The sequence below is a fragment of the Pleurodeles waltl genome, chromosome 6, assembly GCF_031143425.1.
Source record: "Pleurodeles waltl isolate 20211129_DDA chromosome 6, aPleWal1.hap1.20221129, whole genome shotgun sequence".
NCBI lineage: Eukaryota > Metazoa > Chordata > Amphibia > Caudata > Salamandridae > Pleurodeles > Pleurodeles waltl.
The window spans coordinates 1,418,572,379-1,418,588,393 of NC_090445.1; the positions used below are offsets into that span (position 1 = coordinate 1,418,572,379).

Consider the following 16,015-nt stretch of genomic DNA (forward strand, 5'->3'; position numbering starts at 1 on the left):
TGATAATCAGCTTTTCACCCTGCACCTGGGAGTTTAGGCAGCACAGGCCTACTAAACAAACTAGGAAGTCCAGAGATCCAAAGCCAACACAGGAGGGTCTCGCCTTTGACATTTTAGTGGGAAGGTGTCAGGCTGTGATGTCCGGTAGGGATGGGGCTAAGGTCCTCAGTAGAGCACTCTTCATAGGAAGCTTAATGGTGCTTTGTTGGATTGTCTCATAATGCTGTGCAAGAGGATTGGCACATGGATGGATGGAGGGATGATATGGCTTCCTGAAATTTAGAACTTTCTACATCCACCTAATAAACCCTGCATAACGAACAGATAGTTGAGAAGACCCTGGGACCTGAGTGGCAACAACAGAGGAACAATGACCAGTTGAAAATAGAAGCCCCATGACATCCTGCGAAGGTGAGCTAAGGACTTTGTTACCAGCTGATCTCAAGGAGTAGGATGGGTCTCTCTACAGCCATAGCCATGGGCCCACTTATGCCCTCTGAGGACAAGTTGAGGGAAGACCTCCTCCAAAGCCCACATGAGTGCCTTCAAGAAAGCCTGACTTCTCTGGTGCTCAGGCAGTGCTGGAAAGAGCCAGCTCTGCTTGTTGACTGGCAGCAGAAGGGCTTCACAGAATGCCTCACCAGCAGGAGAGGAGCGCACCGGGAGCCAGCCACAGGAGATTACTAGCCCAGGGACCAATAAATCCAGCTCTCTGCATAATGCACCCCTTTAGAGGCAAGGAGAGACTGTTGAAAATGCTTCTGGGGTCAAAGCTTGCAATGCAGAGCAAAACTAGCCTAAGATGAACAAATAAGCTCCACAGGGTTGAGGTATTCCTCTTTAAATTTTTTAGTTTTGACTTTTGACCTGATATATAGAGTGTGTGATGCTCTGTTGATCTCTTCAAATTATCCCCGAGGTGGGTACATCTTTATGACATTTAATACTTGTGGGGAGTGGCATAAATCTGCTGATCCAGTCTCTGCTGACGGGGATGGGGAGGCATCTCCTTGGGGATGGTTTAAAGAAAGAGAAAGCAAAGCATTGCAGTACTCAAATCTTTTTCTGCCTCAGGGACCCAACATCAGTGAGCTGGTCCTTCCGCGGGTGTAGAGAAAGGATTTGCTCGTGCGCCTGTGGAGCAGGGAAACAGATCCTGGCTCCAGCATAGGAGCTGCACACGGGAAGCTGGAGGGGCCGCGTAGGCTTTGGGATCCCCGTGAGTCTCAAATAAATATCTATGCCGTGGTGTCCTGGGTTGGACCGGGGCATCTTAAAAAATAAAAAAATAAAAATAAATAAAGGGAAACAAAAGTAGGTCGCAGAGGCTAAAGAAATGCGGAAGACATCAACTTTGAATGGTGTGTTTAGTAAACCGAAATACCTAAAAAAGAAAACAAATTAGTTTCCTAAAAATGACCTCTACTGGAAATAATCCACATGAATGTTTCACCTATATGAAGTTCACTTTAGATTGCAGAACTGTTCTAGTCAGAAGACTGAATTTTACATTTACAACTGTGAATAGTCCAGCAGTAGAAGCATATATTAACATTCTAGAAGTCAAGGGTTGGAAGAAAGTCTTGTGGGTGTAGATGGAAACCAGTGAAATCTTTATAACAGTGCCAAGTCCTTCTCTCCAGTGTCAGTTATTTGAGAAGACAATTCAGGTGGAGGCATTCAACACCACCTCTACCGCGAACATGCACAGCTACTATAACTTAATTGCAGTAATTCTAAGGTAAGGAGGCAGCTGACTTAAACAGGAGGTGGTTAGCTCTGATATGATAAGATAAGAATAGGATCTAACAACATAACCATATATAAGGGTGAAATCTCAGTTTTGAGCATAATGTTTACCAGCCATTGTCTAGGTCTTCCACACCAGCTTACTAGTATTGCCTTTGCGCATTCCCACCTCCAGTCATGCATTGCCATAGTCGAGCTGGGTTCACAGGGCAAATGTAGTTCCCCCACACTATTATTATAACTACTAGCTCCAGTACTGGTCCAGAAAGATGCTCAATGGTGCAAAAGCCTAATCCACTTGTCCATGTCTCACAGACCTTAAGCGTGTTTGGACAATCATCAATTGCTATGGTGACGTCCATTTGCTCTGACATGAATACATAGTGAGAAAGTACTTTGTTTGGTTGTTAGCATTTTGTGTATTTGCCTACATCCAAAAGTTCAGATGATTGCATAGTCAAGAACAGAGTGCGCCAATCACAAAGTTAATTATTGCACTCCAAAAAAATAACTTATATGTCATTAATAATCAAGTTGTGCATAGTGACATCAGTATTTGAAGTATAGAAGACCTGGTGTGAAAACATTCTTAGACTCTAGGGTTCCTGCACAACGTCATTCCAGCTTATGGAATGCTGGTGCTGTGGTGCCGATTGGCCAATTGCCTCCTGTATGGATTCTGTCATCTTTACTTTTGGTTCAGTATTGGAAACCTAATACACTACTTATGCATGGAACCATCCTTAATTGAGAGCAAACTCTTTAAACAGCTGGACTAACACCAATTCTTGAGCTACAGGGTTAGTTAGAATGTGCAGCATTATGGCTAGTTACTTCAAACTGATCCTGAAATGGCTTACCTCTAAATGTGATGGTTTTTAGCCCTCCTCAGATAATTTTAGACCATCAACATGATGTAAGGCCAATGGAGGTTTTAATTTGCACGTTTTCAGCATTTGGACTTTTAAGACTTGAAAGTAGTGACTTCAGTACTTCAACCACACCAGCTTTTTCTTGGTACCTGACGGATTTTAGTCCACATATAGTTTTGATAATTTCATTTACTAGCAATTATTTTACATGGTTTTCGTATGTCGTACTAAATATCTTGTCTTACAGTACTTGTGGTGGAGTTCTGAGATCAACAATGCATTTATCAAGAATGGTTATGCTCTTGGAATGGTTGTGAGCTCCTTTTTCGAGTCAGTTGAACTTTTTCACTTTAAAGGATATTCCAGTTTCCCGTACCCAATGAGTATAAGGAAAGGTTTGAGAAGAAAGAAACCTGACTTACATTCTGCCATGTGCTAATATTTTTGAGATTTCCCAAAATATATTGTGCCCGGCTACAATGCGATAAGGCTGACCGTTGATTCGGTATTCAAATGAAGTCCTGCATGTTTAACTTTGTCAATGTTATAAGAGTGTAATGTGCCATTTTTGTTTATTTTGGGTTATTGAAAGTGTTCTATGTGTAAAAGTAAATTGCATCTCATTTCTGAATCAGTAGATAAAGTTTGTTTTGTATGTACATTTAATTTTTACATTGTTTTTCAGAGCCCCTGATGAATCTACCCAGAGTCCAAAACTTTGGATATTAATTTGCAGAAGAAGGAAGATGTTGTGAATTAAATTTAGCCTTGCACTCCTTATTTGATCCGCAGGCCATGGCAAATTCTAGATCCTCTGGTTCTCATTATGCATTGACTGCATTAGGAATTGGAATGCTTGTTCTTGGTATTATAATGGCAGTGTGGAATATGGCTCCTGGATTTGGCAGCAATGACAAACATCCATCCTCGCAGGGAAACAGTAGCAAACCTGAACCACATGATAACATCCCAGCAAAGAGCAAAACATTTTCGGTAGCCTATGTCTTAGTTGGATCAGGAATTGTATTGCTGCTTCTTGCCATCTGCTTGACAATACGCGAGAAGAAGAAACGACAACTTGAGGATGCTCCGGGAAGTCCACGGGCAACATCTGCCATTCCCCAAGACCGGGATCAGGAAGAAGAGTAAGTTCCTTATTGTGAAAAACATTTACAGTGTGTTTTTTTTTTTTTTTGTATAACTGCACAGGAAAGTGTACAGGTAAGCTTTCAATGCAACACCAATGTGTAAGCCATACTCTTCCAGGTCACGGAATAGGTAATAACATAACTTACTCGTTTCCTTGCTTCTCAGCGTAAAGCAGGAAGATATTGAGCAGCTAAAGATCTCATTGCATAAGTAATCATGGAGGGTAAAGGAAGATAGCCACATTTGCCTTTTAAGTTTGGTGAATTGACGCCCATGCAGCTAGCACACATAATAGTGAACTGATCCTTAAACAGGAGAAATTGAATGTAATTGGTGCACCACCTTCTTGAGTCTTCCTCGTTTTTGACATAATCCTAGAGTGCTTTTGTCTTCATTACCCATTTTTTGTATTACTTCTAGACTAGACCTAGACACTGGCTACCATGGAGTGTTGTAGATGCTTGTGGGTGAGGGGCGTGCCTTCATTTACAGTGTTCCAGTACAGCCTAGATGATTTCATTTTTGTTCTCTCAACCTGCAACTTGGTGGTTCCAGAAAGCCCTTGTCCTAATGGTCTTTTGTAAACAATGGTTGCACTTGCCTCCTAAATAAGTGTCAGACCACTGGTGCAGGAGATGGATTGCTAATCATCCATGGTCTCCATTGTTGAAGCTGCTAAAGTTTTGCAGTGGTGGTTCTGCAAGTTCAACTTCCTAGTGGGAATTTTCTTCTGTTAACTGGAAATCACATTCACAAGATGCTTTATGGGAAGCAATACCAAGTTTTTTTGAGTGCACAATCTGTAGTCCCCGATTTGCTACCTCCTACCCCAGTCACCCCCCATAAGAGTACCTTGTACCCTCATTCTAGAGCTGTGGTGTCCATAATAAGCAATGATGGTCATAGAGAGCTGCTTATGGTGTTTAAAGGAGTTACAGAAATGTGTGTTTCTTTGCAAAATGTTAGGGTTATGTGGCTTTGAGAGTTTGATTGGGTCCTCATGTTAAGATACATCATTCCATAAACCATAGTCCGTTTATTATGTTACATATATCTGTTGATTCAGTGGCTAGCAATGATGAGAAATTGGTGACATGGAAGACTTATTTTTTTTCTTCTTTTTAAATTGCAAAAGTACAAAACGGTTAAATAAAATACATAGAGAGACATTAAATAAGGTTACATTAACTTTAATATGCACAAATCAGTACATTTCACAGTATTGGCTTTGATATCAAGGGAAAAACCAAACAGCCTTACCATGTAGTTTATCAGATCCACTGCATAATATTGTGAACAACTACTATTGGAAAGGTCCTTATCACTGGTTAACCCACTCACCTTATTGATCTTTGCTGATTAAAAATAGTGCAGGGGAGCAGAGCCAAGAGCTGCGGGATCTGCCCAGAGGAGCCTGGAGGTAGCAAGAGGAGGCCTCGTCCTGGGAGAGTGACGAGGGCTTCGTGGGAGACACACGCTGCAGCGAGATAGGCGAGTCCCTAGGTTCACCGGCAGGATCGCGCCGGAGGGGGAGAGGGGGGACTGCTGGAAGGGGGATAATTATAGGGGGTCCTCTTCCCCTCCCCCCCCCCCCTCCCCCGGGGGCCAGAAGAGATGCAAAGTGACTGACAAAGGATTGGAGGCCTACCTGATGATGACTGTGCGTGTGACGGGGTAATAAGAGGTTCCCCTTAGCTTGCCTGTCTGTGGCATTCTTTCACCCACCTCCGGGGGCTCTGCAATCTTTACAAGAGAGACACTGGTGTGGCAGTGGCCCTCAGTGGATAGACCTCCTTGGGGGGGACTCCATAGCACGAATGGAAGGAGGGAGATAGTGGTGGTGGATGACGCCTTAGCATCACCGGCGAGATCCTGTGCGACTCTTCTCCGGAGTTAGGAGCGGCCTTGGGGCTGGTGTCAATTAGCGGATTCCAGCAGCTTGTGTAGTGCAGAGAAGTGCCCAGGAAGGAATGAAGCAGGCCGCCCTCCCCATCATACAGCTGTGAATTGGTTTTCTCTGCATCCGGCTCCCCACCACCTCTGCAGTGGGGCGGCTTAGACGGGAGTGATCTGGTTGGCCTGGGCCTCCCCCAGGGAGACATCTGTGAGCGGCGGAGGCGCCTGGTTGGATTGGGTCTTGGGGGTCAGGGTGTTACGGATATCCTCCCTCCCTGCTACCTACCCTGGGCTCCCTCCCCCACCTCCCTCTCCTCTTGGCTGTGTGCGAGTCGCCTGTTGCTGGAACAGCCTGAGGTTGCTACTAGAGAAGGTCTTGCCGTGGGACATCCCTTGGTGTCTCTGGAGGAGACCAGGTGTGTTGGTGGGTACAAGATAAAGATCCCAAGCTGACCTGGCAGGGCCGCTTGGATCGAAAGGTGGTGACCCCTAACACCCCCTACCGCCGGCAGCCTTGGAGCCCCATGCAGTGCCAGACAATGTTGCTCTTCTGTCTGCAATTCAGTCCTACCGAGAGGCCTTGGAGGGGTGGGTTGGGGAGGTATGATCAGAGTTTTCCCTCCTGTGTCACGTCTGCAGAGACTCCAATATCAGACAGAAGACTCTGTCCACGATCTCTGCAAAGAAATGGCGGAAGTCAGGGTCCTTGATAAGGATATTGTGCAGCGGCTTGAGGACACCGAAAACAGGGCCCGCAGAAACAACCTGAGATTTGTGGACTTCCCGCAGGGGGCCGAAGGGACAAATATGGATTGCTTTCTAGATACATGGCAGCAGCGAGTCCTGCTGGCTGGAAAGTTCTCAGCTGGATTTGTGAATGAATGTGCCCATCAGGCGCTACGGGGAAGACCCCCTCTGGGGGGCCCCCCCAGGTCAATAATTGCCCACTTTCAAGACAGACATGATCTTGAAGGAGGTTCGCAGACTGAGAGAAGTTTGCCATGAAAATTATAAGATTTTGGTCTTCCCCGATTACACCAGAGAAATCCAGAGGCAGCGGCGCATGTTTGATTCAGTGAAGGCCAAACTCCACAGCCTTCACTGCAGTACATGCACATTTTCCCAGCCAAATTGAAGGTCCTGTTCCAAGGAAAAACGTTCTTCTTGCAAACATTGGAGGAGGTGTGGCCGTGGGTAGAGGAGCGTCCTGCGCTCTTTGGGGCGGGGGGTCAGTGGACAGACTGCAGGCCCAAGGACAAAGAGGGAGTGGAAGCAAAGGAGTGGCTGCACCCAGGCGAAGGGGCAGGAAGAGACAGAGAGGGGATAGAGGCACGCCCTGGTGGCAGAAGCAGGTGACAAGGAGTGGAGCAGATTCATCTGATTCGGAAGGAAATCGAAGCTGGTTCACACAGAAGTGAAGATCTTGCTCTAGACCCAAAGATGGCTGGTTCGGGTGTAGACATTGAGTCAGAGACTGAGTCTCCACATACCTTGGTGGAGGCAATTAGTCACTTAGAGTCTTAGGAGGAGGCCCTGGGGGCCAGCGGAGGTGATAGGAATGTGGAGGCAGTACCTTAATATGAGGCCGAAGGAGCATGGTTGGTTTCTTTTGCTTCCCCCTAATGTGGAAAGGACCAGGAATTGGTACTGGAGTGCTCTCCAATCTAAAGTAACTTGGTTTGTTACGTGGGGTGTCCCAGGGAGACTGTTTTCCTCACCGGGTACCCTTGTTTTAGTTCGACAGATCTGAGCTGAAGGGATCGGGCACAGACCTCTCTACTCCTGCTGAGGCGGTAGATGGGGTTTTGTACTCACAGGGGTTTGTTGGAGGTGGGAAGGGGGGAGGTATAGTTACTTGTTTTGAGGAGACTTGTTTTTTGTTGGTTGTTTAGAGTAAGGAATCTGCAAACACAGGCATATTGCAGGTCTCCTCTGATGGGAGGTCAGGCTCTGGGCATCTCGTGGGCTCTTGTGGGGGCAGCAGGTGCACGATGCGATCTCACATACTTTCTCCATCCTTTGAATAGTCATGGCCTCTCTGGGTTATTGGGGCTTCCCAAGGTAGATCCACAGGCCCTCTCTGTCTTATCCTGGAATGTCAATGGATTGGGGGACAAGGTTAAGCGTGGGTTAGTGCCCCAATATATTAGGAGGCTACACCTAGATGTAGTGCTCCTGCAGGAGACACATCTCAAAGGCACAAAGTGTAAGGTCTTGGGTAGAGGGCCCTATTTTACATTGGCGCATGCGGCTGACATCTGGCTTGAGGGAGTGGCGATTTTTATTCATAAATTCCCTCCCTTCTGATCTATAAGGCAGTGTACGGATCCGGCAGGTAGATAAGTAGGGGTGCAGGGGTCTTGGGGTGGACAAGAGATACTACTCCTGAGTGCTTAGGCTCCGCCCGGTCTTCAGTCTCCCTTGCAAGAGAAACTGGCAGAGATTTTATTGGAGGCTGAGCCTTTGCTCCAAGTGATAGGGGGTGATTTTAATTATGTGATGGTGAAGGCAGCGGATAGATCTGGAGTGACCGAGTCTGCCCCCGCTCCATTATACCACTTTGTGACAGCTCTAGGACTGCCTGGCCTGTGGGGGCGGGCTCATCCAGCTGAAAGAGAGCACTCCTATTTTTCTGTAGCCTTAAGGTTTTCTCTAGGGTGGAATATATCTTCACACCAGCAGGAGAGGTAGGATCTGTTCTCCAGGTGGATTATCTGGCCCGAGGTTTGTCTGATCAGTTGCCTCTGCTCATGCAGTTTGGGAGAAGTGGAGAGGGGCAGCGGGGATGGAGACTGGGAACCTGGGACTTGCAGGACCGAGAGGTGGCACATGGGTTGCGGGTGGATACTAAATTCTATTTCAGAGAAAATGTGAGATTGGTTGAGTCTCTGGTAGTGCTCTTGGAAGCTTATAAGACCGTGATCAGAGATAGCACCCAGGCCTTAGTGGCACAGAAGAGAAGGAAAAAGTCAGAAACCCTGACCAAGAACGAGAGACAGCTTCTAGCTTTTGAAGAGGCACTGGGACGAATGCCGGACCCCCACTGCCCTTCGTCAGTTGGAGCTTGTGAATGCTGAATATAGGGAAGTGGTAGAGAAGAATGCTAGGGCCCGGAAATGGAAGACCGGTGGATAGAGGACATAGTGACCTCGAAAGGGCAGCAGAGGACTTACAATAAAGGCATAGCGGAGGCTTTTGCTGGATGTTACCAGAAGTTATATGCAGCACGTCTGCTATAGGATGACCGCCAGATTGGGAGATATCTGCAGGGCCTTAGTGTCCTAGTCTTGGATACAGAGGCTAGGGAGATGCTAGAACGAGAGATCACCCCAGAAGAATCAAAACGGCCATCACCAAGCTGCGCTCTGGGAAGGTCCTGTACCCCAATGGATTTCCAGCTGAGCCATTTAAAAGATTTAGCGGTACTCTATCTCCTCATCTGTTGGATATGTTCCTGGAGGCGAGAGGTTAAGGGGCCCTCCCCCCCCGGACCTGAGAATGGTAGAAATAGTGTTAATCCACAAGGAAGGGAGGCCTAAAACATACTGTTCCTCCTATAGACCAATTTCCCTCCTTAATGTAGAGGTGAAAGTTCTAGCCACGGTTTTAGCGATGCGACTACATAGTTATCACTCCCTTGGTCCATAGGGACCAATCCGGCTTTACGCTGGGACGCTACACAAGGTATAATCTAAGACATACGCATAACTGGATACACACTGTACTACATCACTTGGATTTTGCACCTGTTCCTGGCCCTTTATGCCGAAAAAGCATTTGATGCTGTGCACTGACCCCTCTTAGAAGGTACTCTGGAGAGATTTGGCATCGATCCTAGATACAGAGAATGGGTGAGGCTGCTTTACTGTAGCCCAGTGGCTGCGGTCAGGGTGAATGGCATTCTTTCTTCTGCGTTTCCCATTGCGAGGAGGACTAGTCAAGGGTGCCCCTTATCTCCCCTGTTTGCCCTCACAATAGAATCAATGGTGTGCCAGATTCGGGTGCATCTAGATTTAAGTGGATTTAAATTGAAAGAGGGAGAGATGGAAGAGGAGCGCATTTCATTGTACCCATATGATATACCTTTATATTTGACTAAGCACCTTGAGACCCTCCAATGACTCTTAAGTGTTTGCAGAATATGGACATTACTGTGGCTACCAGATCAATTGGGATAAATCTGTGTTGTACGTCCCACCGGAGGATGTGGTAATTCATTCTCTCCCAAGTCATCTACAATACGCAAAAGAGCGGTTTAAATATCTGGGACTATACATGGCACATAAGGCAGATATTTGTTATATCTGTAATTTGGGGACGGTGACAAGAGCCTGTCAAGCTCCTATAGGGCGTTGGGGAAACCTCCCGCTCACTCTGATGATCCCTCTCCCAAAGCATTATAAGTTTTGCAAAATACGTACTACCGAATCCTGCTAGATTTTTTTTTTCCAGTCTCTGGCAAGAGATACGCAGCTCTTTTTGTGGCAAAGAAGCCTGCATTGCCCTTATAATGCTAAAAAAAGAATCAATATAGTGGGGGGCTGTCTCTGCCAAATCTGGAGACATATTACTAGACAGCTCACATGATTTACATCAATGAATGGATACATGCCCCAGGAGATCATCCTACTTTTCGGTTGGAGAGACTGCAGTGGGAGGGGAAATCATGTCTCCAATACCTGTATGGAGGTGGGCGAGAGAAGCGCTTACTGCGGCCACTGAGGCGACTACCGGGGCATGGACTAAAGCTACCAAAGTATTGGGATGGCTGCACAGGCCCACTAGGGCGACCCCTCTGTGGGAGGGAAGTTGGCTGTCAGAAATCAGTAAGCTGACGGGCTTTGAGGCCTGGAACCGTATTGGTATCTCAAAGATTGGGGATGTGATGGAGGGGGGGGATCTTATGTCCTATGAGTCACTGCAGGACATATATAAGCTTAATGCAAAGCAATTGTTTCAATATTTGCAATTGAGGCATGCCTGGAGGGTGGATGACTTTGCGGGTGAGACCATACCAGAAAATGCCCCACTAGAAGGCAAATTGTTGATGGAGTATCTGTACACCAAAGCTGTGTCCATGGTGTGTAGGACCATTAACAATAATATGCCTGACACACTATCTAGACTAGTCAGACGATGGGAGTCCGATATAGGGGAAATGGAAGCGTTAGACTGGGAGGTGAGAGGTGGCCATCGAGTCACAGTTGTGACTAATTCAGTTCAAGATCCTTCATAGGATCTAATATGACAGGCAGTGGTTGTATACTATGGGAAGGGTGCAGCACCCGAACTGTCTCCGGTGCCAAACTAGTGTTGGGGACTTCCTCCATACTATCTAGGGATACCCTGTGATACAGGAATATTGGACAAGGATTTTAGGGGCGTTACGAGGGGTGCTGTTTGAAAAGGTCCCACTAGATCCCAAATGTATTCTTCTAGGAATCCCCAATGATATCGACCTGCCCCGGGCTCAACTTTTATTCTGTAACATTGGGCTGGTGGTGGCTAAAAGGGATATCGCCGGTCTATGGGGTTCGGAGCTGTGCCCTGAGGTGGATACATGGAGAAGAGGGATGGATGGATTTATGATGGCAGAGAAGGCAACATATGAGAATAGAGGCTGCCCAAGGAAGTTTGGGAAGATAGGGGCGCCTGGAAGACCATTCCCTAGATGCGTAAGATTTTAGTAAATGAGTGTACACCGGCCTGTGCCAAATGCTGCGAATTGCTGACTAGTATGGTCCACAGAGACTGGGATGCTATGAATGTGGGGAAGGCCATGAACTGCTATGCTTCAAAATATGTTTTTTGTGTCTGTAGGTGGATTGGGGTGGTATGGGAAGTGGGTCGTTTATCTGTATTTGTTTTTTACAACATGGGTGTTGCGATTAGCTATTTCTGTGTACCTCCTTTTTGAACGTGGTATCCACCTGTTGAAAAGCAAATATAAAGATTTAATTTAAGAAAAAAACAAAAGATGTAGCAGAAAGGCCCAATAACACCAGTGGGCAAACGTGACGTATAAAAAAGGGCTTGATGACCATGATAAAGGAAGTCGGTGAGCCCACGAATAATGCATCTACTGGATGGTGCCCATGCAGCCAATGAAGGAGCTGAGTTTAGTAAACGTTCTGCTGAAAAAATGTGGCTAGACTAAAGATGGAAATCTATAAATGGGATTAGCATCACTACCGTTCTATGCATGATGGATTATTGGATTTGACGAGGATACCTGTCCTTTTATCGTAATCTTCCCCAACTTTCATGCAGGTCCCAAAATTTTAACTACGTATTATCTGAATAACTGTGAGTTCACAAACTTAACATGGTTAACCCTCTTTTCCAGAGTTAGAAAATTAATTTGAAAAAATACTGGATATGTTTTGTAATCTATAAACCCAGCATTCATCCCAAAGCAGATCAGAAATTCATCCAGAACTTCCCAAGGATCACTTCCTTAAATCAGTGATAAGTTCAGGTACCTTGGTGCCTGCCACTACTTAAAGAAAATCACTGTAGTGAAATAACTGGTAGCTACCTAAATGGTCATCTGAAGTGGGGAAAAAAGTTCCCAATAGCTGGAAGCTGGGGAACCCATCACATTGAAAAATAAACACAACTGGGTCCAGACTTCGCAGCAGAGAGGTGCCCTGTGTGTTGGTTGCATCAGTAGTGAAAAGTTAAAAAGCCTCATGTCCTTCTTCTTAAAGAAATTAGGTTAATTGATAAATGTTAAGACTGTTATATCTGCCTGCTTTGTATGTAACACTTTGATATGGCTTCCGAATGTTAAGCCTAAACCCTACCCTTTCCAGAAATACTACAGGAAAATCCAAAGATGGGCTTTTTCAGCACCTAAAAATATAATCGCTAATATGCAGTCCTTCTAGTCCCGGCCCAAACCAGTAACCCTTCCATGGCACTACTTGGTTGGAAATATCCCAGTCAAGTACAAAGTCATTAACGATATTAGGAAGTGGGGGCCACTCATATCACAAGGTCATAATATCACTTTTTAGTCGAGCATAGCAGTGCAAAGCGCTTCTTTTCCGACGTGTTGGTATGTATCTAGGCTTTTAACCACGCCCATCATTACCACTCGTTCGTGGGATTGCCCTTCAAAAGTCCTTTGACATTGGTAAAAGGTTTGCGTTTGTCCCTCCTTGGGGAGGGGCAAACGCCATTGCCCCTGGTACATGTCTAATTGCACTTTTGTCTATAAGTTTTTCTGAGTGAACTTCTTTTTCCTTCTGTGTGTCTCTTCACACTGATGCTCATGGCATCCGTGGCTCTGTGAATCGGCTCGCTTATGTCAACTGTTTTACTTTTAATTTTCAGTTTATGTTGCAAGAAAAGTCTGGTTAGAAATTTACAATGCTAATAGCTCTAACTCGAGCAAATGCGAGACCCATTGCATTGCAAATGCTTGCTAATATTGAATTCGGATGGTAGGCTGACTATTCTCAAACATTTTTCCTTACTTAGGCAAAAAATAATGGTTAGCATGACATAATGTTTCACGTGAGGGTGCACCCCGTATTAAAGAGACAATAGATCAACAGGACAATGTACTACAAAATATATGAAGTATTTAGATCTTACTATTCTGGAGAGCTCCAGTCAAAAGGAGTGACTTTTCCTATTTGTACGGAATCCATCGTGATTGAGTTAAAGAATTAAGTTTTATTGGTGCCATGTATTCTTGCCTGAGGCTAGATGTTGAAACTGGGGGGCATAAAACAATTCAGTAAATCAGGATTTGAAGATCTGCAGGGTTGTGCTCAGTTCTCTGAGCATTTTGTCCTTGGCATAGTCACTTACACTCTTCCCCTATCTGATCACAGATTTTATAGAGTTGTGGCTTTTATATTGAGCTATTGTAGCCCTTCTCCGACCCAAAAATTAGCCTTTATACTGAGCCGTGAACCTGGTAAATTATTGGTATATCTTATTCCCCTCACTGTATTAGCATCACAATAAATAGGCCATTTGAAATCCACTGTATTCCTGTTAAATTTTGTATCCCTTTGAGTCACAAATCTTACTGCCATCCCTTAAAAATCTTCTTCTGAATCCCAAATCATCTCAACTGGTGCAGACCAAAGAATTGCAGAAACGAGAAGACTACATCTCTGAAATCGGCAGGATCAAATAGCCAATGTTTGTCTGCTTTGGTTTTAACTTGGAGTGTGCTCAGATTGTACCATTGGATGGATCTTCATTTTGGCCTGGCACATCATTCACGGTGAGACGCAAGAACAATCTGCTAGTGTTCCCCTTGAGAAGGAGCCTAGTGGACATATCCTATAACCTCTGAAGGTCTCTTCATGCATAAACCTAGAATATTCATTAATCCTAAAAGCCATTGGCAGAAATTCATCGTGTGAACATTTGGGTGTCTGCTTGTCAAATCTATCTATTTTTATATCTCTATGTTGAAAGAACTGTCAGAAGCAAACTATTCAAATATGATTGTGCTAAACATTCAAGGGTCGGGTCTATTTGACATAAAAAGCTGAGCCCATTCTAAGGTCACCCTCGAAACATGGCTGAACATCCAGCACTATTTTACATCAAGGCAAGATATATCAAATTGTCTTGGGTGTGGTATCAAACACTACCTCCACACTCCCGATGGACTCAGTCTGTGTCAAACATATTTAGGAGTGGTTTCCCACCTTAATGAACAATCCTTCAACTTCACAGTATAAGTGTGTTACAGGTACACAATTTGTGAATAAAGGGTAACCTCCCACCAAAAATGGTTTGAGCTGGCAGCTGAAGCAAAATGTTGTTCTTGCATAATAAAGTTCACCACATATTCCAGAAATGTACTTGGAGTGTGTTTTTTTTCGAGGGAGACCTATAGGAGAATTGATTGTTTCAGAAGACCAAAGCCCCATTGTGACCAAACGGATAAATCCTGAAAAGGTTACACTTTAAAATGTTTTGGATCGTACCACTCCACCCTCTGTTTTAATCTAGTAGTGCGTAGAGTATTGCATGTTTGGTAATAAACTGCGGTTTGGTTGCAGTGCTCACAGTTAGGCTACTTGAACTAATTTTTATATTTTAAAAATGTAACGCCTGACCACATTGTTTATTAGGGTTGTTATCCTCTTTATAGTCTTATTTCTCCTTGATGTGTTAAATTGTCAGCAACATGAGAATATTTCTACTAATCCCTTATAGTGCCTAAAGGTATACAACTGAACTAGTGTGAAGGCACCTTTGTAAAGCGCATTTTTAAAACATTTCTTCATTAAAGATTATGCGAGAGAATGACCCAGCTCGAGGGCCCACCTTCAGCACAGTACCCTGGCCTGAGTGCTCCTGAGTGAGCCCTGACGGGAGCCCCTCCATGTGCTGTGGGACCCCTCAAGTTTCTTTACGCTTCTGATCCGGAAGTCCTCCGCTGTACACCTTTCGCCCATTTCTCGTAACCCGTTGTCTGCTGTCGAGAGCTTGCAACTCATCCTATATATCTCTATCTGCCTTTTGGCCAATAGGATGGTAAAGTTCACAATTGTTTTCCTCAATGTCCTTTTAATGCTCCTTGTTGGTATGCTTTGCAACGGTCCTTGATTTGTATCCAGTAGCCTTGTAGCCTTGGGAATGCCCATACCATATGTAGGTATGTCTTGTCCGTTTGTTTGCATGTGGGTCAGTCTTTCATCTTAGTGTGGTCTATCTTGTTTAGAATGTCGGAAGTGATGTATGTCCCATGCAGAAAGTTAAAATATATGAGGTGTAATCTGGCATGACTAGCGGCGGTGCGTGTGAGCAAGAGCTTAGTCCTGTTGCTTGACTGTAAAGTCCTTCCCACAATCTAGTGCCCATGTCGTGCGCGCTTACAGTTTGGGTGTATTTATAATAACTTTCACCTTTGCACAGACTCTTGTAAGTCTAGTGTATGATCTGCAGGGGAATGGAGGCGTCGGTGACCGTACCTCAGCGTTTTCTGCATGCACTTATAATTGAAAAGTAGTGTACGTATTGTCCAGTTTCTATTTGAAACTTGTCTGTTGCCAGCTCTAAATAAAGTCATGTAATGACTGGTTCCTGAGTCATCTAGATCTGCTTTCATTGTTTCTAAATCTGGGCATCTTCAGTTTAATGTTCGCAACACAGGGAGTTCCCAGATCAGCTGGAGTCATGAGTATGACTAGGTACATCTGCCATGCTCCTAACGTAATGCACACGAGGGGTACGTCCACAAGCGCATGTCACCTCCAGTACAGCTAGAGCGTCTCACTGATCGGTGCTCCTGCCAGCAGTCTGCATTCCGCTCTGCATTTTAACACTCAGTCACAAATTGTAATTGCGCTGTTTGGTAGTATTTCCTAATA

General features: G+C 45.1%; 1 protein-coding gene across 2 annotated transcripts in view; it reads left to right on the plus strand.

Annotated features, from left to right (window-relative positions):
* The window catches only part of TMEM51 (transmembrane protein 51), a 204,520-nt gene that overhangs the window by 137,399 nt on the left and 51,106 nt on the right, over positions 1 to 16,015 (plus strand). For both annotated transcript variants that reach the window (XM_069240772.1, XM_069240773.1), the window contains exon 2: positions 3,307 to 3,766. In XM_069240772.1, coding sequence (XP_069096873.1) covers positions 3,417 to 3,766 — 350 coding nt within the window. In that variant the 5' untranslated portion in view covers positions 3,307 to 3,416. The remainder of the gene's footprint in view (positions 1 to 3,306; positions 3,767 to 16,015) is intronic.